This window comes from Phoenix dactylifera, chromosome 7 (assembly GCF_051530095.1).
Source record: "Phoenix dactylifera cultivar Ajwa chromosome 7, Ajwa_hap1_PhDact_Kaust_v1.1, whole genome shotgun sequence".
NCBI lineage: Eukaryota > Viridiplantae > Streptophyta > Magnoliopsida > Arecales > Arecaceae > Phoenix > Phoenix dactylifera.
The window spans coordinates 28,075,514-28,100,408 of record NC_143196.1 but is presented as its reverse complement, the minus strand read 5'-3'; the positions used below and the strand labels follow the sequence as shown (position 1 = coordinate 28,100,408).

Genomic DNA, 24,895 nt, shown 5'->3' with positions numbered 1-24,895 from the left:
ACTTGTGAGTTGCATGGGATGGAGGGTGCCAAATTCGGATGACCTTTTTTATTTTTTGAAGGTGCTCTGGAGGAATATAAAGATTGAAGACTATCATGAAGTACGCAAAAGTCTCATGGAATAAATTGTTGTCGTATTGAAAGACTGCCCTTTCGCCCAAAGCAAGTTTGGTTTTTTGCTCTATTTTATGCATGTGGTCTCATTATAATGAAACCGAAAATTTTGTGGATCGGGCGAACAAAATTCTGAAGCAATGAAATGAAGAGATCTTGTCAGCCTTTACAATCACTGCATGAACAATTTGGAAATACCAAGACCGAGTTGTTTTCCAATGCTTAAAGAAAGATCACTTTCAAATGGCCAATTAAGCAAGCAATTTCCTACATGGGTATAAAGTAGGCACAAGACAAGGAATTTATAATTTCGCACACGTGAATTTAGAATAGGCACCGCTGTGGACTATATTCAGCCTGCCTATCAAAGATTGACACTTGGTAACCAATTTTAAATAGATTTGAATTTCGGGCATTTACTGCTCCACAATTTAGAAAATCTATCTAAGGAAAGGAGGTTATGGTTCATAAAGAGGAACGATTATGCCTCATTTCTTGATTTTCGGCTCCAAACATAACGGATTCACACTGCTTTCTTTATCTAACAAGGTCAAAGGATGTGCAAGATTGGAGGGGCCAGCCTCTAGCAAGCTGACTAGAAAGCAGGTTGACCAAAATCAGGCCAATTAGAAAAAGGTTGACCAGCAAAAGACCAACTAGAAAGTCAACAAAAAGGCTGACCAATAAGCTATACCAAGCTATCTAAGCCGATATATCTAGTAGATCATTCTACAAAAAGAAGCTCATATCACCAAAAGGTCAATTTTAATGGGACTCTTATTTTTGGGCTGATTTAGATAAGAAAAGCTAGAAAATAGTTTCCTACTAAAACTCGGACTCTAAAGAGTCCAACTTTGATGGGACATAAATTCTTCATTTATAAAAAAGACTCAAGATCCCGAGATATTAGGGATACCAACGGGCTGGATTCGATGTGTTCAGTGAAAAAGTGGAAACTGAACCCAAAATGCATCATTGTTCTCCAAAACCAAAACTGAAAACCAAAAGTCGTTTTACTTTTTTGTTCATTTCAAAATTTTCACGTATAAATAACTAAATTAACGATATAATCTATAATTTTCATATATCAATTCAACTAAGAAATATAACCAAAAATAATAATACAATTATCCAACAAACACAATAATCCAAGTTAAAAACAAATCCAACTACATCAAAAAAAATATAATGATAAATTTTTTCATATAAAATTTATTAGTTAAGAATCATAGTTTAACAAAACTCAATTCAAGTGGCTAAGCTTAAATTATAAACTAGTTAAGATTGGCTGCACTAATCTTCTTTCTCCATTCCATTCTGATTAGATTAGTAGTTTTGTTTGAAATCAATGTACAGTATTAAAAAAAAAAATCCCAGCATGGAAACTTTTTGAAGTTTATGAATCAGATGTTACAACTACATATAATGGTAAAATGATGAGCAATCTTTAGATTTTTTTTTTTTTTTTTTAACATTTAGGTCTAACCAAACGGAGGACATCTGAACTTGTTCTAACAGCTGTTATATTAAACCATGACCACAGCAATGTCCTGCAAAGCAGGTTACCAGGTCTGCAGACATATTTGATCAAAGCCTGGACCTGACCCTGAATCGAGCAGCCACCAACTCTCTTTTCCCTTTACACTTTTTTTTGACCTGACGTGCCCCCCTCCTCGTCTGTCATCACCCATGACAACAAATAAAAAGTCACTCGTGATAAGCTCGTGGGGTTCAGACCCTCGGTGTACAGTGGATACCAGCGTCCCTCTTCCTTCTTTTATGTAAGCCTTGAAGCATGGAGCCTTTTGGACGTTGCTCTGCACACCTGCCAAAGCTCCGTATATGGCCGGGGAAAGTAAAACATCAAATCCAAACAGTGCCACTTGGAAATTCACGCTTGAAGTAACGCTATCCAAACTATTTAAAAATCATCAATTATTCATGGTTTTCTCCTTGCTCAAATTATTGAGTCACTATTCCATTAAGATCCACTTGATTTTTTTTTTTTGCATGGATTTTATGATCTATTCACAATTAAGTCATGGATTATGCAATAGAAACTTGTATGTTGCAATCTACCAAGTCACATTTTAGTTGTTGGGACAGTGTTTTTGCAGTTATTTATCATCTACACAAGAATAAGTCTTATGTTCTCTCTCTCTCTTTTTTTTTTCAGTATGCAGATTACTGGAATTAATTACGAGCACTAGGTGCATCTCCATGTCATTTTCTCTCTGATTTAGATCTTTTTTAACCTACTAAATTGTTTCTAAATGTAGAACTTGTGATTGAGAAACATGTCAAAAAAGAGCTAGAAAAATCCTGGTTAAGAGATTTAGAATATCCTAAAATTAACACCTGTTAACCATTTTATGCGATACATAATCTGGTTATCCTTTTCTTTCATATTAAATCATACAACAAATTTATGAAGCTCAGGTTCATAATCCACTTGCCAATTAATTGATTGTATCTATAAATGCAGTATACACTTTATTTGGACACCGAATCTTAGAGTATGCTACCATAGATGAACCTCAAGGAATAGGCAGATCAACAAACTATACTTGATTTTAACCATAGTACAAGATAGGGAATGGTCCTAACCCGTTCGAGCTTATTATCGGCAGTTCAATTCATCTGCGGTTCCACAAAGTAATGGGTCAAGCATAGGTACTTTAACTTTACATATTTTTATTTTTTGCTGAATTAATCTTTTGCCTGACAAGTTGATTGGGGCCTGTTTCAATAGTAGCACTAGTGGATTTGGATTTTGGATGAATCTTGGATGGTGCACGAAGAGTGCACTATCGTACTTGTGGGGTAATAAAAAGAATTCCATATCAATTAGAACCAGAAAAAAAAAGAAATCTCTCAACTCAAATCCAAGACGCTCGAACCACGAGGAAGAGCACTGTTGCTGGGTCCACGGCATCCAAAGTGCACTAAGCACCAACTTTTTCTCCCTCGCCATTCGTCCGTTCTGAAGCCGGAAAGGGGCTGCCTTGCTGCCAGGTCGGTGACTTGCCCCCACTCCAACACGTAGTAGATTCCCGCAAGTTCCCAAAAATACGCTCCCAAGATTTCTTTTCTGCCGCAGCGACGACAAGGAGCCCTTCCTCCGCTCGTCCCAACCTTCTCTCTCATATGTATTAGTGTGTATATATATATATATATCGAGAGATGGGCACGGCGACGACCAAGTTTGCTCCTTTTTGCTGATTTCTGCTCTAATGATTCCCGATACGAGCGACGAGGCGGCCGCGGTGGCCGACGGACGCGCGGGTGGCGGAAGGAGGAGGAGGAGAAAGCGGAAGGGGCGGAGGGGGAAGAAGGTGACGCCGGAGGAGATACTGGCATCGAGGTTCGTGCGGGAGTGGGCGTTTCCTGACGTCATTCCCGATGACGAGGAGGTGGCGTTGGGCATAAAGGGGTCGGGAAGGGTGGTGTTTGAATTCCACTCGCATTCGAATTGCAGCGACGGGTTCTTGTCGCCCGCGGATGTGGTGGAGAGAGCGCACAGGAATGGGGTGAGCTAAAGATTTCGTCTCTCCCTCTCTCTCTCTCTCTCTCTCTCTCTCTCTCTCTCTCTCTTCGTTTTCTTGGGGTTTGTATGTAATGCGCAGGAACTGTTTGCGAAAAAGTTCGTTGCTTGAGTCTATAATCTCCACTTTGCTGTACGAGATATAAAAATCTGGTTTTTCCGCTTCTTTTTGGCTACACGTAAGTACTTGTGCAGCTTAATTGTCTGTCTCTTATGGGACGGTCTATGAATCTTTGCTTTGTGCTTAGGTAGATCACCTGGAATATATGAAATGAGTCTCTTTTTACTTCGGTTTATTATAGTTCTAGTAATTATGTGTTTAATCTGACGTCCTCTTTCACTTTTTTGAGAACACGGAGGACTGTACCAGCTTTTGCTGCTCCGTGATTATCTGAAATGGTTTTTTTTTTTTTTGCCATCATGTAGGCGATTTAGAAAACTTTCTCCATCTTTACTCTGTTTTATTTCAGATGATTTGATTTTACGACATCTGAGATATTATACGCTGTTTTAATTAGGTTGGCTCTGATTATCATGTTTGGTCTATAGCTGGTCTGTTTTTATTAGGTTTCTCAATGTACGGTATGCATTCTTTTGACTTCGTGAGTTATGCCTTTTCTTGTGTTGTTTCTGTATGAGTTGTTAGGTACGCATACTCTTGTCTTTTGTAGTTTATAGCTGGATTCATTCTCTTTGTTCATCTTTTGTCCTCTTGTTAGAATACGATGAATGAGCCTCAAGAAACAAAATGTGTTTTGGGAGTTGGAGGTGGCTAGCGATAAAAATTATTATGCTCCAAATCCGGAGCATGGCTTGACTGTGCTATCGAAGGGTATACCCCAAGATAGCACGAAGCCAACATTACATTTATCTTTTAAATCCATCTCAAATAAAATATGATAAATAAAAGTTCAATTTTTTTATCCATTAAATGCAACCAACATTGGTTCAGAACGCCTAAATCTAACCATAAATACAAAGCCCATAATTCTCCACATTCAAAAAATTATTAACTACGAATTTATAATCAATTTAAAATACTAAAATTTTTCTACAAAATCGTCCAGCTTGCTAGCGCGAATTGTAAGCCTTGGACTATCCTTCATTCTTATCGATCCTAATCATCTGGAGAGAGAGAGAAAGAGAAAAATAAAAATAGAGATAGTGATTTTTGCTTGATTTCTTGGAGAAATCTGACCGGCAACAGGTCAAGAAAGAAAGAAGAGGCCAGCGAAAAAAGATTCGGGGTTCTTGCCGGCTCCGATGAGCATTGCGGCCCCAATTTTCGGCGGGCATGATGATAGGATGCGATGATTTCGAAGAAAGAAAAGAGAGAGAAAGGAGCTCGATGATTACCGGTGGAGGTCTATCGAGGGGGCTCTAAATAGGAGTGGAGGCTAGGCTTATCCTATCCTCCAACGGAGTTTGTGATGGAGGAAGACTCTTCCTCCTCCACCGTGATCAATTAGGGCTCTGCCCTGTTTTTGACTGAAACGGCCCTTCAGGCCATGATTGGGTGCTGGCCGGGCCAACAGGCTAGCCCAATAAGGATGGGCGCCACATAAGTGATTGGACCTTGCATCAAAAGAAACGTGAACTCATTTGGAGAGGTGTTATATCTATTATCCTCAACAATTATTAGGCCTTGGAGGCTCACTTTATTGTTCTAGAGGTTGATTTAGGGTTGAGAATTTTTGTTGATTGATCTTTTCTTCTGAATGATACTTTTCTACCTTTGTATTGCATATTTTATGGTCATTCAGGTGAAGGAGTTATGAAAGGAGGGAAAAAAAGACAATGGTACCTTGACATGTTGTGCAATTCTTCAATCTAGAACTGATGGACATAATTAAACTTCCATGAAAGGAGCAACATTAACTTAATTCTGGACCATGACATGTCAATTCCCTTTGTTATAACAAGGAAATCTCATCTAAACATTATCATTTAACCATTATTTATCTTGGGGAATTTGAGGTCCAACTATTTCGTCCATAAAAAGAGATATTTCGAGCCCATCGTCCATTCTCGGTGGTTTATGCTAAAGCACCCCCTCTTTTAGGATTACTTTAATGTTGTTAATTCCCTTTGTTATAATGGGAAAATGTCATCTAACCATATCATTTAACCTTTATTTATTTTTGACCGTCTTCCAACCACTATCTAGAATTTAAGATCCAGCTATTTCGTCCATAAAAAGACATATGTCAAGCCCATCCCTCATTCTCAGTGGTTTATGCTAAAGCACTCCCTCTTTAAAGATAATTTTTATGTTGTCAATTCTCTTTGTTATAACAGGGAAATGTCACCTAACCATATCATTTAACTCTTTATTTATTTTGACCATCTTTCTAACTAAGGTACGCCATCTCGGTACCAGGCCCCATACTAGTACCATCCAGTCACTGTAACGGCATGCCTAGCACGGGGCTGATTCAGCGTACTGAATGTCGGTACATTCCGTACCGTCCGGTTCGGTATAGTATGGCGTATGTTGCTCCTAACACTATTTAGAATTTGAATCCAAATATTTCATCCACAAAAAGACGTATGCCTAACCCATCACCCATTATCAGTGGTTTATGCTAAAGCATCTCCTTCTCTTTTAAGATGATTGCGATGAGAAGGAGAAGGAGAAGGAGAACGAGAAGACATTTCCATTACTCAGTTTCTTGCATTCATTAGCATAAGAGATATTCTAAATCTAATTTTGTTGGCTGGCTGGTATGTGGTTGCAGAGCTAGACTTATGACGGGCTTGTTTTGTGGATTTTGGTTTTAAGCTAGATAAGTCATGATGCAAATAATGGGGACTGTTGTACTGTTGTTACTGTTTTCATGCTCTTTTGATGATTTTTTCCTATTTTAATTTAGAAATAAATGCTGTGAGAGTTCAAATAAATCAAGGGCCAAACATTATTGTGTGCTCTCATTTTTCAAATAATATTGCAATCCATGATTTCTTTAAGAGTTATTAGGTTTTAGTTAATGTATAATGAAACATGATGGAATTACCGTGTGTTCAGAACAGGTGAAAGTACTTGCGTTGACAGACCATGACACCATGGCTGGCATAGAAGAGGCCACAGAAGCTGCCCGCAAGTTCAACATCAGGATCATTCCAGGTGTCGAGATTAGTGCAGTATATTCTCCACGGTAATCTATTTTGAAATATTGCATCCAAATACTTTGGAGATAACTGTGGTGTCACAAGTAATTTGCTTTAATTTTTGATTTTTTAGCCTAATTTATTTTCATACCTCGGTTCTGTTTATTAGGAATCCTTTTTACTTACCAGCTTGAGTAACTGATGTCGAAAAATATCTTATGTAGCTTCTTTGTAATGCACTTGCTTATTTGCAATCTTAACAACTAGAAGGGAAAACTCTGAAGCTGAGGAACCTGTTCATATCCTTGCATACTACGGTTGCTGTGGGCCTGCACAGTTTGAAGAACTGGAGGTTTTACTAGCCAGTATTAGGGGTGGCCGATACCTCCGTGCAAAAGAGATGTTGCTGAAGCTAAGCAAACTCAAGATGCCTCTTAAATGGGAGCATGTTGCTAAAATAGCAGGGAATGGAGTGGCACCAGGAAGGTTGCATGTTGCTCGAGCCATGGTTGAAGCTGGTTATGTAGAGAATTTGAAGCAAGCGTTTAGCAGATATCTATATGATGGAGGACCTGCCTATGCCACGTAAGAGTTTTACCTGCTAGCAAGAATTTTTTTTCTTATTTATTTTTTTATTTTATGTTCCTTTTAGTGATACATGATGAAGTAATCTTTCACATACATATCACAAAAAGCTGTTTCATATGTGGTAATTGTTTTTATTTAGGGGTTGTGAGCCATTTGCAGAGGCTGTGGTGCAGTTGATTTGTCGTACTGGGGGCGTGGCGGCTCTGGCTCATCCATGGGCATTGAAGAATCCGAGTGCTGTTATCAGGAGTTTGAAAGCTGCTGGCCTTCATGCTATGGAGGTTTATAGAAGTGATGGGAAGTTGGCTGGTATGATGATTCGGACTCTACATGTTTTAATGACTATTTGTTATAACTGTTGTTGGAGGGGCATATAAAAGAAAAATTATATATGGACCTTACATTCTTGCTTAGGTGTTTTTTGCATTTGGTCTTTCATCTCTTGTGTTTTGATAAGAAAAATCCTCTGCAGGACTTAGTGATCTAGCTGATACTTATAAGCTTGTGAAGCTTGGAGGATCAGATTACCATGGAAGAAGTGGACAAGTTGAATCTGATCTAGGGAGTGTTGATCTTCCAGTGCTTGCTGTTTATGAGTTCTTGAAGCTAGCCCGACCCATCTGGTGCAGTGCTATAAAAGAAATCCTATCAACATTTGCTGAAGAACCCTCTGCTATCAATATAGAGAAGATAATTAGATTTGGAAATTTGAGCAACCTTAAGGGGTGTTCGACTATGATCTCTGGCAAAGATGTTTTTGATCTATGTCTATCTTCATGGCTAACAAGTGAGGAAAGGGAGGCTGCTGAATTTGAAGCCATCAGGGTGAGACTTTCACAAACTGTTATTAGCGGTAGGGAATTTTAAATGACTGTAGTAGTGGATGATTCCTGGGTATTTTTTCTCCCCAGTGATCTGGTCAAATGTGGTCGAACATTTTTTTAATAGCTGGATGATACCTATTGCGTGCAATCAAAGACGCAAGTTTCTTGGAACTGAAAGCTCTGTTTTTTCTTGTAATCTGGAGAAAATAGAAAACGCAGAAGCTTGTTGTGATTGGACGTAACAAACAACTGTTTTGTTGCACAAGTTATGCATGGGATTCAAGTTCATACCTCACAGTTTTTCTTTTATTCAAATCATAAAATATATTTTATCGAGATATGGTTTATACATTTGTAATGACCTGTTATTCTTCTCTCCTGTTTTCCTTTGCACGTAAAGTTTAATATAAATCAATACTTTGTTTTAAATGATATATCTGTAAAGGTTGTTGTCTGTTTTCCTGGAAATATATTTTTAGATTTAGGAAATAACAGGAGCTCATGGTGGTTTGTATTGGTTCTGTTGAATGATTTCGTCTTGGTATTGTTGCTCTACAGTTGATTTGTGCTATAGCCTTGTATCTTGCTATTCCTTTTGTAAGAAACGAGTGTTATCCTCCCCCAATTTTACCAAGATTTCTGGTGCTTTTTTGCTTTTCTATTTTGCTGGTACAGAATTTGGACTGTCGTGTTTGATTCTTTTAAGATGTTTATATATTAAAGTAGATAACTTTTCCAATTTATGTAGTGCCTCATCAGTATACAATCATTCAAAGCCTTGTGCTATTGTGCCTGCACAAGAGCGTGAAAACAAAATTGGCAATTCAATCATATATTCATAATTTTTTTTCAGGGATAAGTATTAGTGCCAATTTGCATAACCAGAATAGTATGCGTTACTAATTAATACAAATATATCAGATTTATTAAAACAGGATAGGTCATTGCATTTGCATTATCGCCTTATCGGGGTGATTTTGTTTATTTTTCATTATCGATCTTGAACCTTGAAGTAAATATGAAGGCAATCGCCGTCGGATTATAAATTTGTTAGGAAACTTGGGACACAGCATACCACTATTTCTTATTGTTGGGGAAATATAAATTGCCCCGAAGCACATAAATGCGTCGCCGGCATGTGACCAAGACGCCCAACACAGAGGCGCCCGACCTGAAGACGCCCGGCTTCAGAGGCGCCCGACCTCAGAGCTCCTGACCAGGCGCTCGACCTTGAGACGTCCGACCTCAACATTCTCGACCTCGGAAGCCCGGCCTCACCATCCACCCGCCGCGGTCATATCCTTCTACAGTTCAAACGGGGACCATACCCTACTACCGCTGTCAACAATCAATGCGTATGGCCTCTGTTGATCTCCGGCTCACTCAACAATCAATGCGCATGGTCTCTGCTGATCTCCGGCTCACTCAACAATCAATGCGCATGGCCTCTGCTGATCTCCGGCTCACTCAACAATTAATGCGCATGCTATCTACGGAACTCAAGCCCTCCACGATAAACAGTTGACCCGCTCGGCTACGTCCGAGCAGCCATGACGACTCATTGGCTCCGGCCTGATCTCCTACGGCAATGCATTAATTCACACGATCGTCCATTAATTCATACGATGTGCTCAATCATGACGGCAACCCGTTCGCCCCGTCACATCACAGGTAATTCTATACCCCTCCATCTTAGAGGGGGTTGGACTCTGAAACTCCTGAGACATATTTCCTCTCCTCCCATACATTTGCCCCCTCTGACTTAAGCATCGGAGGGCCGGCGCCAGAAACCCCGGCCACCGGCTTTGTGCAGGTCCCCCGGAAGACGCCGCCCGCCGACAAGCCGCCATCCGCCATCTCACGCCGGAGCTCCTCCTTCTTAGCCGACGGCCGCCCCCGGGTCCCATTTCCAGCAACAGTTGGCGCTAGAGGAAGGGCCCGAGTTATGGCCATGAAGTTGAGAAGCAAAGGAGCCTCCAATGCCTCCCGGCGTCTCCCACCAAGTCCTGGACACTCTGTCCAGAACTCGCCACCTCCGGCTAACCCAGTTCTCCAGGTCCAGCCGGAACAGTTCAATATCCTGGTGCAGCAGTTTCAGCCTTGGCCGCAGCCGTCCAAGGCCTGCAACGTAAGGAAGCCCCACCTATGCCGCCTCCGCAGGCCCAGGTTCAGCTAGTGCTTCCTCCAAACGGACCAGTGCGCCAGGGCCAAAATCTCCACGGCTCCTCGAGGGCCAATAATGAAGAACGATGCTGTCGCCAAGGCTCAGCCCGGGCATCTCCCCGGAGAGAATTGCCAGGGAGGAGCATAAACAGAAAGCCGCAGCTTTCGGAAGCCGAGTCAGCCCCGAACAGTCATGAGCCAGAGCAAACCATTGTGGCAATCCCCCAGGCTGGGGAGCTCGACAAGAAGGTCGAGAACCTTAAGTGCCAGATTGAAGCGCTTCACAGCAGGAAGGCAAGGCGTGAGGGTGACTTTGAGTTTACCACCAAGTCCTCCTTCTCCCACCAGATCGAGGATGAGCCGGTCCCACCAAGGTTCAAAATGCCCCAAGTGGAGCCCTACAATGGAACTACCGACCCCCTCGATCATTTGGAAAGTTACCGAGCCCTCATGGCATTGCAGGGGTCCTCGGAGGCTGTGCTCTGCAAGACCTTCCAAGCGACTCATCGGGGAACGGCTCGGCTTTGGTTCTCTGGACTGAAGCCGAGCACGGTATCCTTTTTTGAGCAGCTCGGCAGGAAGTTCGCCACCAACTTTGCTGCCAGCCGGCGCCAGCGGCAAATGTTGGATTCCCTCCTGAACGTCAAGCAAAAGGAGGGGGAATCCCTCAGAGAATACCTCGACCGCTTTACCGCTGCAACCTGGGAGGTCCGCGAGCTCGACCAGTCGATAGCTATGTCGGTACTAAAGACTGTGGCTCGCTCCTACAGATTTCTGTTTTCCATTGAGAAGAGTTTCCCCGCCGACTTCACTGAAATGCTGGCCCGAGCTCGGAAGTATGCAAAGGCCGAAGAAGCTATCGCCTCCAGGCGGGGAGCGACCGAGCAGGCCTCAAAGAAGCAGAAAAAACGCTGTGAAGAGCGCGGCCACCCGAGAAGCCGATCCCCCCGCCGAGACAAGAACCAGCCTCGGCTGAGGAGCCCACCTCGACAGCGGGAACAGCTTCGACCAAGGTCTCCGCCTCGACCAAGATCTCTGCCGCGGCCACGAATGCCCTCGAGGAGGTACGAGAATTACACCCCCCTAAATGTTCCCCGGGCAGAGGTCCTAATGGAGATAGAAGGTCGAGACTATTTTCGACCTCCACCCCCGATGCGGGATATAGGAGCTCGGCGCAATCCTAGGAAGTATTGTCGTTTTCACCGGGACCACAGCCATGACACGGAGGATTATTTCTAGCTTCGAGACGAGATCGAGGCGCTTATCCATCGCGAGGTACTCAACCGGTTGTGCGAAATCGGCGTGAGGAAAGGAGGCCAGTGGAAAATGCTGCACCGTCCGAAAATCCAAATGACAACGGGCCTATCACCGGCACCATCAACACCATTGGAGGATGAAGCTCGGCTGAAGAACCAATCGAGGGAAGGACCCCTCCGAAGCGCCCACGCACCTCCGAAGCCATCTCATTTGCGGACAAGGACTTGGAAGGAGTTGAGACTCCTCATGATGACGCTGTGGTCATCTCCATGATTGTAACCCTGCTAAGTGCGCATTCGGAGTCACCTCGGGCAAATTTCTTGGCTTCGTAGTCACCCAGCGTGGAATCAAAGCAAATTTCGAGAAGATCCAAGCGCTGCAAGAGATGGTGCCACCAAAGACGGTCAAGGAGGTACAGCGGCTCACGGGATGGGTCGCGGCTCTAGAAAGATTTGTTTCCAGGTCGGCCGAGCGGTGCCTCCCATTCTTCACAATCCTCAAGCGACCGAAGAACTTCCTGTGGTCGGAAAAATGTCAGCAAGCTTTTGAAGAGCTTAGGCATCTCCTTGCTTCCCCTCCATTACTCACAAAACCAAAGCAGGATGAGCTCCTCTATTTGTACCTGGCCGTCTCCCCGGTTGCGGTAAGCTCGGTCATGGTCCGAGAAGAGAGCAAGCTTCAAAAATCAGTGTATTATACCAGCCGGGTCCTGAGGGATGCCGAGACCCGATATTCTAAACTGGAGAAAACAATTTTTACCCTGGTCATCTCGGCTCGGAGGCTCCGTCGCTACTTTCAGGCCCACACTATGGGCATACTGACCGACCAACCTATGAAGCAGATTCTGCAATGCTCGGATCGCAACGGGAGGATTGCCAAGTGGGCATCGAGCTCGGGGAGTTCGACCTCGAATACCGTCCGAGGCCGGCGATCAAAGCTCAAGCACTCGCCGATTTCATAGTGGAGTGCACTTTACCGGACGATCCTAAGCTCCTACTCATGCCAATGGAGGAGACCCCGAGGCAGCCATGGGTCCTATATGTGGACGGCTCCTCGACCTCGGGGGGTAGCGGAGCAGGTCTTATCCTTACAAGCCCAGATGGAGTAGTCGCGGAGCAGGCCCTACGCCTCGAGTTTTCAGCCTCGAACAATGAGGCAGAGTACGAGGCGCTCATCGCCAGGCTCAAATTGGCAAAGGAACTGAAAGCAGAGGACCTGAAGGTCTTTAGTAACTCCCAACTGGTCGTAAGCCAGATTCTGTAAGACATTGAAGCAAGAGAGCCATCGATGCAGAGATATCTCCAAAAGGTGCAAGACCTTACATCCACCTTAGGCTCCTTCAATATCCAGTACATTCCCAGGACGGAGAACCTAAGGGCAGATCAACTGTCGAAGCTGGCGACTTCCCGCATGAGCGAGCTTCCTAAGGCGACAATGCTCGAATATCTCCAAACGCCCAGCACAGAGGAGCCTGAGCCAACCCTCTGCGTCGACATCGAGCTGAGTTGGATGGACGAGCTCGTCAACTATCTACAAAATGAGGCCCACTCCAACGATTAGCTTGAGGCTTGCCGAATCAGGCGTCTAGCCTTCCGATACATATTATATGAAGGCAAGCTTTACCGAAAATCTTTCACCTCTCCCCTCCTCAGATACCTCTGCCCGTTAGAGGCGGACTATGCTATGCAAGAGGTTCACGAAGGGATATGCGGAAACCATCTGGGAGGCCGAGCACTGGCCCACAAAATCTTGCGCCAAGGATACTATTGGCCCACACTTCAAAAGGATGCAACGGACTTCGTCCGAAGGTGCGATCCATGCCGACAGAACGTCAACATCCAGCGCCGACCTTCGGCTCCGCTGACCTCGATCGACGCCCCCTGGCCATTCGCCCAATGGGGGATTGACATCATGGGGCCATTCTCCTTGGCTACCGGGCAGAAAAAATTTCTGGTCGTCTCCATCAACTACTTCACCAAATGGGTCGAAGCCGAACCAGTGGTCCGGATCTCCGAACAGAAGATGCGAAACTTTATTTGGAAGTCAATAATCTGCCGATTTGGACTCACCCGCATCCTTATATCTGATAACGGCCGCCAGTTCGACAACACCCATTTCAGAGAATTCTGCTCTGAGCTCGGCATCGATCACCGCTTCACCTCGGTAGCCCATCCACAGACGAATGGAGAAACCGAGGTAACGAATCGCACCATCCTCCAGGGGCTCAAGGCTAGGCTCGACCGATCCAAGGGGCAATGGGTCGATGACCTCTACAATGTCCTCTGCGAGACCTCCTTCAACTTGGCATACGGAACGGAAGCTGTCATCCCTCTGGAAGTTGGACTCCCCTCACTAAGAGTGGAACATTACGACGCAACCTCCAACTCCTCCCAACTCAGGGGCAACCTGGACCTCATCGAGGAGACAAGGGAGGCAGCTCGAGTTCGTATGGTAAGATATCAACGAAATACGGCGCAATACTACAACTCCTGAGTGAAGGCCAAGCTTTTCAAGGCAGAAGATCTTGTCCCCAGGAGAGCAGAAGTTTCTCAGCCCACCGAGCAGGGGAAGCTTGCCCCGAACTGAGAAGGACCCTACCGGATCGCACGAGTCCAACGACCCGGAGCATACAAGTTGGAATCTCTTAAGGGGACCCTTATTCCACGAAGCTGGAATTTCGAAAATCTTCGGATGTATTACCAGTAAACCCTCCAGGGGTCCTCGGCGATTGGAAATACGATTCTCGTCCCCTCTCATGTTAATTCATTCACAGTTCTCCTTTAATTATTCCGTGCTCCTCCTGATATTGGGACACTTGTGATCTTCAGAAAACTCGACCAAGCTCAGATGCCCGACCAGATTCGGATGCTTCAGCCAAGCCTGGAACACCTCGCCACGTCGACGTCGAGCTCAGTCTCGATCTCCCTTAAAGACTCTGACCAAGATCGGGATGCTCCGTTGTTCAACAGTGAGCCCAAACTCTCTCGACCTCGGGAAGCGTCACCAGGTCGACAGCGAGCCCAAGCTCCCTCGACCTCGTGCTCAATTCTCCGACTAAGGTCGGGATGCCCCACTGAGTCGACAGTGAGCCCAAGCTTCCTCGACCTCGGAAAGGCCTTCAACAACGGGGTAGTACCTTCGCGGACCTCCGAGGCCTTCAACAACGGGGTAGTACCTTCGCGGACCTCCGAGACCCTCAACAACGGGGTAGTACCTTCGTGGACCCCCGAGGCCCTCAACGATAGGGTAGTACCTTCGCGGACCCGGAGACCCTCAACGACGGGGTAGTACCTTCGCGGACCCCCGAGGCCCTCAACAACGGGGTAGTACCTTCGCGGACCCTCGAGCGTGCAGGCGTGCCTAAAGCAGACAATACCCCGTAGGGAACACAGCATTCTCCCCTGCTCGGTCGGTGTGAGCTACGCTGTTGCGCGAGACTCCAACTAAAGCACCATCCCTACAACAGATAACACCACTTGTGGAAACGGACTACATGCCGAGGAACGCCCCTAAAGGCCAATCACAAAGCGGAGTCGCTCACCTCCACTTGAGATGCCCGGCTCCGATGGTGCAAGAGGTATAACCCTACCCAGCACCTATGTCATTGCATTTACTTGCTTATATTACAAGACGGTCGGCAAAACCCCGACTAAGCTCAGAACCCCCTGACCAAGGTCGGGATGCTCTCCTGAATCAACCATGAGTCGAGGTTCCCTTAACCCCGCGCGTACTCTCCTCACCACTAATCTCCGAGACAATCTTCACTTGCTCCGGAGCCCTTTGAACGAGAGCTTGGCCGAGTCCGAACGTCGATTTAAGCCGACGACGGCCTGTAGCGACGACCTCGAGCTCCGCCTGATGATACTCTGGCCAAGCTCGAAAGTGCCAAGTCACTCACCGTAAGTTCCGATTCTACTTGTTGATACTCCGACCAAGTTCGAGATTAAAAGGTACGAAAGCCCCAACGGTAGCCCGACCTCGGTTTACGATCTCTTTGGGGCCCAACCCTAAAGCTTTGACAAGCTTACTCTGGAAGCCGAGCCCAAGGACTTGGCCAAATTTTTCAGAAGGAAAATCTAAATGCCTAGTAGGAGCTCTTTGAAGCCCGACCTTAAGGCTTTGACAAGCTTACTCTGGAAGCCGAGCCCAAGGACTTGGCCAAATTTTTCAGAAGGTAAACCTAAAGGCTTAGTGGGACTTCTTCGAAGCCCGAGCTCAAAGGCTTAGCGAGTTGTCCTAAAGTTTAAACCCGGAGCCTTAACACGATCCCTATCAAAGCTAAGCCTGGCAACTTAGCGAACGCTACCGGAATCTAAGTCTATGGATTTAACTGAGCTTGAAGACTTAGAGAAATTTGTAGGAGGGAAATTCAACTTAAGCAGCCAAGGTAAAAGTTTACCTACTATGCGAAAAAGAGACAAGCATAAATTTGGAAAAAGGAAGTTCTTCATTAATAAAGGCCTAAAGGCCGAGTACAAAATTGAGGTTCGGCCGTATTCAAGAGTCGAACTCGCTTACAAAAAAGAAAAACAAAAAGAGAAGGCTAAGTCCTAGGGAGCTGCAGCCGCATCGGCATCGACCTCAGGGTCATCCACGATGATCACTTGAGGGTCCTCGGCAGGAATTGGCTCGGGACCTTCTAGCTCTTTGGCGAATACTCCACTTTTTAATGATTAGATCATCCCATGCCCGGCGGCCTCAGATGGGGCCTCGCTAGCGGCCTCGGGGATGCCCCCGGCAACTTTCCCAAGGGGAGTCTCTTGGGCCGCTTGCTCGGCTGCGTCAGTCTCGGCCTCGACGACCTCCTCCTCGGCCTCAAGGGTTGCGGGAAGATCGAACTCGCTCTCTTCGCCGATCCCCGACCTAAGCCGAATACCCTCAAGGTCGAGCTGGGGGTAGAACCTATGCATCTGCCTCCAAAAATTTTCGAAGCCGTGGAGAAACCCATCCACGGCCTCCTTCTCCAACATGTCGCGGAACTCCTCCGACTCTTTGAAGAGTTCCACTGCGTTCTGGACCTGCTCCAGCGCCCTCTTCTCTCGAGCCTCGAGCTGCTCGACTTTCAGGCGGAGAATCCTGCCCTCGTATTTGTGGCCGATGGCCTCGGCACGGGCCTCGGCCATATGCGCCTCAGAGGCGCACAACTCCGACCTCGTCAGAGCGTGCGCGGCCCTCTCCTCCTCAAGTTGATCGACTGCCGATCGCCGCTTGGCCTCGGCAGCCTCCGCCTATGCGGCCTCAGAGTCGGCGAGCCTCTTCTCGGCCATCTCCAGCTGCCTCTGGAATCGCCGAGCCTCATTCTGGCATCCCAAGGCTATGAATACCAGTGTGTCGATCTCATGGAGATGCTGCAGGAAAAATAACGATAAGTAAACGTGGAGGAAATACCAATAACCAAAGCAAAAAATGAGAAGGCGACTTACTCGGGCAACATTACAGTATGTCTGATCGACGATATCTTCGAGCTCGATGGCTTCGAACTCGGCCCGGTCGGCTGGGAGCAACGCGCGGCAAAATACTGCGCGTGCGACTTCGCTGTCTCGGAGGGCCAAATTGCCCTCATGGATCGGGGACTCCGGGTCATTGGACCCCATCCCGGAGCGATCTCCGGCCCTCGACGAACTCGGCCTGTCCGAGCTTGAAACTCCGGGGCCCTTGCTCGGTTGGGGGCACGAGCATCGCAGGCGAACGACTGGCCGACCAGGCCGCTGAGAGATGGGGACGGGGCAAGCAGGGGGCGCCGAACCCGTCAGCCCCTTAGAACCCGAGCTCGCCCGCTCGATAGCCAGGGCCTCTATCCGGACGGATCCGGAAGTTCCGGCCCCAGAGCCTCTCGCCTCAGCAGGAGCAGAAGTTGAGGCCGACTTGGCCGACCTGGCCTTCTTCTTGAGCTTGGAAAGAGCCCCGCCAGCTTCGGCCGCTCTCCTCTTAAGACGGGAGAAAAGCGCGGTGTTGCTCGTCACCATGTTGGGAATGTCTGGAGAGAAGAAAAAATTTCTAAGTGTTAGATCAGCACTAAGAAAAGGAAAGAAGCAAATAAGACAAAAAATAGCAAAATGAAGGAGGAGCAGTGCGACCGCTCTTACCCTCGGGGCGCGCCGAGCTCAAGCCGATGTTCATCAAAGCCTCCTCGCTCAGAAGGCCGGTTAGAAGGATATCGCCCCCAAGGCTGCGTAGAGTATCAAATGCCCTCTACTCTGTTGGAAAAAATTTAAATGCGCACGCGGCCCGAAATTTGGCCGCGTGCGCGTTTGAGAAAAAAAAAAAAAGGGTAACGCCCAACGGGCGTTACGCTTTGGAAACGGCCGCGGCCGCGGCCGCGTGCTCGTTTGAAAACGAAAATGCCAACGGGCATTTTCGTTTGCATTAAATGGGATGCGTGCGCCCGTTGGCGCACGTTGCGCGGACACGTCCGCGGAAGGCACGGACGCGTCCGCTGAAAAGACCATATTGCCCCCGATTAAATCCCTATATAAACCCCTCCATTTCATCTCTTTAGGAGTACGAAAAAAATATAGAAAAATAGTGGAAAAACTCTGGAGAAATTCTTCTTCCCCTTAGCCACTTCCGATTTTCATTTTTACATTTTTATTCAGTTTTATTTTATTCTTTTCATACTGCTCTTTGCTGGATCTGCAAGTCCGATCGGATTCGTTTTGACTTCTTCCGAGACGTGCCGAAGAAGAGGTTGTAGGGTCGTCGTATCTCCGAGAAGAATTGCCGGGTGACCCGTACGTGGGGGCAAATACTTCTTTGGGACAGCGTCTACGCGCTTCGACCTGCTTTCAATCAGGCTACTTTCTTCTACTTTTATTTTTAATTTAATATTAGTAGATTTGTAGGATTTGAAATTCTATAACATAAACTTATTAAATGCATAGATTAACTTTGTGCTAGAATAGATTTATTTTGTATTAAAATAGAATTATTTGGATGCCGAATGATATGCATGTATATTATTTCCTTTAAGATTTTTTATTAATTGAATTTATAGATTTGTTTATTTAGTTAGGAGATATATTGCTAACAATCCAAAGAAGTATTTGTTTTTTGTTAGTAATATATAATTAATTAAATTCTTTATTACAATTGTGGCATATTAGATTTTAATTGCAATAATTATTTTTGCTAGCACATCATTAATAATAAATTATTCTAAAGAGTTAATAATTTGGTTAACCTCCAAGAGGTTTATTATACCTCCATTTGGACTCCTCAAGGAGTAATTTCCAGATCCCATTCAAACGGAAAATTCGGAAATTGGTTGATATATAATAATTAATCTATTGAATTGACTTATTAGATCTTAATCAATTATTCTAATAAAAAAATAAATCTTTTAATTCATCGAATTGACATCTTAATTACAATAATTGATTTGCTACAAAATTAGTAATTAATTATTCTAATAAGAAAATAAATCAATTCTACTATATATAATTTATTGAATTGATAAATTAGATTTCAATTACAATAATTGTTTTGCTAGAATTAAATTTAGTAATCAATTGTTACTAATTCGAAAAGGTCAAACAAAAAAAAAATTCAAAAATTAGTTAATTCGTTTAAATTTGCATTTAGGTTATTTTAAATATTGAATTTGTGTGATTTCTAGTGATTATATCCACTAACTAATAGTGTCTAAGAAAAGCTTGTCAAAAAGGCATACGTGCCTAAGAAAGGCTGGTACTTAAGTGAGCCTAGTGCTCCATCACCGATCTGGAGCTGATCTGGCTATTAGTTTTTTGGATATATCAATTAGACATCCAAAGTTCAATATAAATATTAGTGCAATCTTTTGACATAGATTTTTTTTTTTGCCTTCAATCAGATTTCTGTCACTATTCTGTAACCCTGATCCTATGGCCTCAAACACTAGTGACCATCTTAGTGCCAAACCTGAAAATTTTGATGGCCATAACTTTAGGAGGTGGCAGAACCAAATGCGGTTCTGTCTCACCACATTAGGGTTAATCTCAGCCATAGGTGAAAGTACGACCGAAGTTGATAACGGGTCCAACCCAACTACCTCTTCCAACACTGAACATTCTGCCTCCACTAGCACACCCTCTAGGACACCTGATGAGATAGATTATCATTGTATCCATAGAATCCTAGGTGCTCTTTCTGAGAGGCTGTATGATATCTATTACACAGCCAAGAATGCCAAAGAACTCTAGGACACCCTAGATAGCAAATATGGTCTTGATGATGCTGGGGTAAAGAGGTTCAAGGCCTCCGATTTCAATAAGTTTAGGATGGTGGACTCAAAGCCTATGAATGACCAAATTCATGAATTTGAAACCCTGATCCACCAGCTTAGGGCTAATGGAACCAATTTGGATGAATCATTCCAGGTAGCCTGTTTGATAGATAAACTACCTACTTCCTGGTCTGATTTTGCTAAGACCCTGAGCCATACCCAAGGAATTCTCACCCTAACCCAAGTCTTAAACTCCATTAGGATTGAAGAGCAGCATAGGCTTAGAAATAATACCTCTACTGGACCTAAAAATAATGCGTATAATGTAGAAGCTCCTCCTAAGAAAAATCAGAACCGACCCTTCCGTAAGAATTTCAAGAAGAAACCCTACAACCCTAGAAACCCTAACCACCACTACAATGGGAAGCCTATTCAATCCCAGGAGCAGAAGAAGAAGAAAGAGGAAGGTGGTGCTCGTTTCTGTTATGTGTGTGGTCGGACCAACCATTTGTCTCCACAGTGCTTCTATAAGAAGACTGCACCTCTTCAATCTAAGAAGAAGGGTCCACATACATCCAGTGCTCAAGTCAACATGGTGACTTCCGGCGCTGGCTCCTCTGAGATAGTTTTCAGGTCTGTTTTCTTCACTCCTGAAGTTAACATGACTTTACAAGCACTTGATTGGTGGATTGATACCGGAGCTGGTATTTATATTTGTTCGGATCGCTCCTGGTTTTCTTCTTACCAGATCTCAAGTGGAGGAGCTGTGATCATGGCAAACAGCTCGGATGCGCGTGTGTTAGGAGTAGGACGTGTGGACTTAAAGCTTACATCTGGAAAAGTCCTGTCCCTGCACGGCGTCCAACATGTTCCTGTTGTTAGGAGAAATCTCATTAGTGGTTCCTTGCTTGTCCAGCAAAGCTTTCGTCTTGTTTTTGAGTCCAATAAGGTTGTAATTTCTCATGGTGTAATGTTTATTGGAAAAGGATTCCTTAGTGAAGGATTGTTCAAGTTGAATGTAATAGCTCCTTTAATAAATGAAAATCATTTGATTATGAATATAGAACCCCCTTCTATTTGGCATGGTAGATTAGGTCATGTAAATTATAATTCAATTAAGCAACTTATGAACCTAAATCTAATACCAAAAAGTGATCTTAAGAACCATGAGAAATGTCAAATTTGTGTAGAAGCTAAACTCCCTAGGAAGCCTTTTAAATCCGTTAATAGGGATTCAGATCTATTAGAGTTGATCCATAATGATGTTTGTGACTCTGGTAGAACTTCTAGGGGAGGTAACAGATACTTTGTAACATTTATAGATGATCTATCGAAGTTCTGTTACATCTACCTAATTAAAACTAAGGATGAGGTGCTCAGCAAATTTAAAATTTTTAAGATTGAAGCTGAGAACCAACAGAAAAAGAAAATTAAAATTCTTAGATCAGATCGGGGAGGTGAATATACATCAAATGACATAACTCAATTCTGTGAAGATCATGGAATCATTCATGAAGTGACTGCACCCTATTCTCCCTAATCAAATGGAGTAGCAGAAAGGAAGAATAGGACTTTAATGGATATGGTGAACTCCATGCTTATAAGCTCAGGAGTGCCAGAAAATTTGTGGGGGGAAGCTCTTGTTTCAGCCTGTTATATTCTTAATAGGATTCCCTCTAAAAATAATGATCTAACCCCATATGAAGTTTAGAAACATAGAAAACCTAATCTTAGCTATTTAAAAGTGTGGGGGTGCTTGGCAAAAGTAAAAATACCTGATTTTAAGAGAAAGAAAATAGGCCCTAAAACAGTGGATGCCATATTCATAGGTTATGCAGCCAATAGTAATGCCAATAGATTTCTGGTGATAAGTTCAGAAGTAAATGATATTAGTAACAACACTATCATAGAAGCTAGAGATGCAACATATTTTGAAGACACCTTTCCACTTAAGACTAGAGTAGATAGCGGTATAGCTAGTAGCTCTAGTAGAATAAGGACAAGAGAAATAGAAGTAGAAGCAGAACCTAGGAGGAGTAAAAGATCCAGGGTAGAGAAAACATTTGGAGATGATTTTTATACCTTCCTAATAGAAGACTCTCCAACTACCTTTGAGGACGCAATGAAATCTTTAGATTACCTTTTTGGAGAGAAGCTGTGGACAATGAGATGCAATCAATTATCCAAAACCATACTTGGGAATTGACTGATCTTCCTCCTGGTTGTAAAACAATAGGATGCAAATGGATCTTTAAGAAAAAACTTAGGCCTGATGGCTCTGTAGATAAATTTAAGGCTAGATTAGTTGCCAAGGATTTTACTCAGAGACCTGGTGTAGATTTCTTTGATGTTTATGCACCTGTAGCTAGGATTACTACTATTAGGGTCCTTATAGCATTAGCCTCCATTCATAAATTAGTGATTCATCAGATGGATGTTAAGACAGCTTTTCTAAATGGAGACTTAAATGAAGAAATTTATATGGACCAGCCAGAGGGATTTAAAATCTCAGGCCAAGAAAATAAAGTTTGCAGACTAGTCAGATCTCTTTATGGTCTTAAACAAGCACCCAAGCAATGGCACTTGAAATTTGATGAAACCATAATGACATTTGGATTTGAAATCAATAGCACAAACGAATGTGTATATCATAAGAGAGTTGGACACAAATTTGTGATCTTGTGCCTTTATGTAGATGATATACTGATCTTTGGGACAGATCTTCAGATAATTGATGAAGTAAAACAATTTTTAAGTCATAAGTTTGATATGAAAGACTTGGGACAAGCTGACTTAATTTTAAATACCAAAATAATTAGAAGTGCAAAAAGTATTGAGTTATCCCAAAGTCATTATGTTGACAAGATACTTAATAAATGTAATTATTCCGATTGTCAGCCTGTCTCTACTCCATTTGATCCCTCTACTCATCTTAAGAAGAACTTAGGAACTCCTGTCCTTCAAAGCCTATATGCTCAAATCATAGGCTCACTAGGATTCCTAACAAACTACACTAGGCCAGACATAGCATATGCTGTAAATAGACTTAGTAGATATACTGTAAATCCAAATAGAGATCATTGGACAGCATTAGAGAGAATTCTTAAGTATCTTAAGGGTACCAAGTCCTATAGTTTGCACTTTAGTGGGTTTCCTGCTGTTCTAGAAGGCTATAGTGATGCCAACTGGATCAGCGATACCTTAGATGTTAAATCCACCACAGGATACGTCTTTCTCCTAGGAGGTGCTGCTGTGTCTTGGAAATCCACCAAACAAACCTTAATATCTAGGAGTACCATGGAGTCTGAACTGATAGCTTTAGACACTACTAGCACTGAGGCTGAGTGGCTCAGAGATCTACTTATAGACCTTCCTGTAGATGAGTCACCTTTACCACCTGTCTCCTTACATTGTGACTGTAAATCTGCAATAGATAAGTGCAACCAAGAAAATGCCAATGTAAAAATGAACAGGCACTTAAAAGTACGTCATAAATCATTGAGATATAAATTGAAAAATAATGTTATTGCCTTGAATTTTGTAAAATCAGAAAATAATTTGGTTGATCAGCTTACAAAAGGTTTATCTAGAACAGTGGTTCTAGAGTCGTCGAGGGGGATGGGGCTTAGCCCATAAAGATAGATCACCACGGTGGGAACCCAACCTTAAAAGGTTCAATGGGTAGAAACAAACCGAAGTGTGACTAAGAGGAGCACTATTTTATGTTGTCCTCATCCCTATGGCGCTAGTGCTCATAAAAGCAAGCGGTAGGATGAGTTCGTTTGTATAACTCTTAATGAGTCCGAGACCCAAGAGGCAGGAGCTTCCTTGCTAGCATCCTTATTAGGACTCACCTATATGTGCAGTCGTGAGGCCGCGATTATGGAAAATGGGCGATTCCCTAAAAAGCACATGAAAGATACCTGCGCATGGCCATAATAGCGCAACCCGCTTAGAACCTTGATCGGGCTATATTATGTGTGCTGTTGATTTAATCTGAGCCATGGACCGAGGTTCAAGGTTAAGACCACCTTGGCTCCACAGATGTAATCAATTGTCACTAAGTGAAGGTTCAAACCGAAAGGTACCTACACCTATTACATAATATAAGATATCCAGCATTTTATTTTGATTTTAAAATTATTTAAATTTTTGTGGGGGATTGTTGGGAAAAATTTAAATGCGCACGCGGCCCGAAATTTGGCCGCGTGCGCGTTTGAAGAAAAAAAAAGGGGTAACGCCCAGCGGGCGTTACGCTTTGGAAACGGCCGCGGCCGCGGCCGCGTGCTCGTTTGAAAACGAAAACGCCAACGGGCGTTTTCGTTTGCATTAAATGGGACGCGTGCGCCCGTTGGCGCACGTTGCGCGGACGCGTCCGCGGAAGGCGCGGACGCGTCCGCCGAAAAGACCATATTGCCCCCGATTAAATCCCTATATAAACCCCTCCATTTCATCTCTTTAGGAGTACGAAAAAAATATAGAAAAATAGTGGAAAAACTCTGGAGAAATTCTTCTTCCCCTTAGCCACTTCCGATTTTCATTTTTACATTTTTATTCAGTTTTATTTTATTCTTTTCATACTGCTCTTTGCTGGATCTGCAAGTCCGATCGGGTTCGTTTTGACTTCTTCCGAGACGTGCCGAAGAAGAGGTTGTAGGGTCGTCGTATCTCCGAGAAGAATTGCCGGGTGACCCGTACGTGGGGGCAAATACTTCTTTGGGACAGCGTCTACGCGCTTCGACCTGCTTTCAATCAGGCTACTTTCTTCTACTTTTATTTTTAATTTAATATTAGTAGATTTGTAGGATTTGAAATTCTATAACATAAACTTATTAAATGCATAGATTTACTTTGTGCTAGAATAGATTTATTTTGTATTAAAATAGAATTATTTGGATGCCGAATGATATGCATGTATATTATTTCCTTTAAAATTTTTTATTAATTGAATTTATAGATTTGTTTATTTAGTTAGGAGATATATTGCTAACATACTCGTCCGCCAAGAGCTCGGTGATCCGGTTGAGGGCCTTTAGTCGGGGATCCCCCCATTTCAGGTCAAATCCCCATGAAAGCTCGAAGGAGAGGAAGAAAA

The 24,895-nt window shown here is 43.9% G+C and overlaps 1 protein-coding gene across 4 annotated transcripts; it reads left to right on the top strand.

Moving 5' to 3' along the window:
• Positions 1–2,855: 2,855 nt before the first annotated feature.
• LOC103720313 (uncharacterized) lies at positions 2,856–8,348 on the top strand. 4 transcript variants are annotated; one of them, XM_088701473.2, is made up of 5 exons: positions 2,856–3,643; positions 6,688–6,812; positions 7,036–7,350; positions 7,493–7,662; positions 7,826–8,348. In XM_088701473.2, exons 1-5 carry the CDS (start codon positions 3,347–3,349, stop codon positions 8,218–8,220), a joined length of 1,302 nt encoding a protein of 433 aa, XP_088557599.2. In that variant the 5' UTR covers positions 2,856–3,346; the 3' UTR covers positions 8,221–8,348. The 4 variants fall into 4 exon arrangements, with proteins under 4 accessions (XP_088557599.2, XP_088557598.2, XP_088557600.2 ...); XM_088701472.2 differs by having other exon boundaries at positions 2,857–3,643; positions 7,033–7,350; XM_088701474.2 differs by having other exon boundaries at positions 3,503–3,643; positions 6,683–6,812; positions 7,033–7,350.
• The last annotated feature ends 16,547 nt before the right edge of the window (positions 8,349–24,895 follow it).

Bases quoted from the DNA above. Each gene is read 5' to 3' on its own strand.
- LOC103720313 (XM_088701472.2), top strand. From the start codon at position 3,347: ATGATTCCCGATACGAGCGACGAGGCGGCCGCGGTGGCCGACGGACGC. The intron at 3,644-6,687 runs GTGAGCTAAAGA...TGTTCAGAACAG, and splicing joins AGAGAGCGCACAGGAATGGG to GTGAAAGTACTTGCGTTGAC. The intron at 6,813-7,032 runs GTAATCTATTTT...CTTAACAACTAG, and splicing joins AGTGCAGTATATTCTCCACG to AAGGGAAAACTCTGAAGCTG.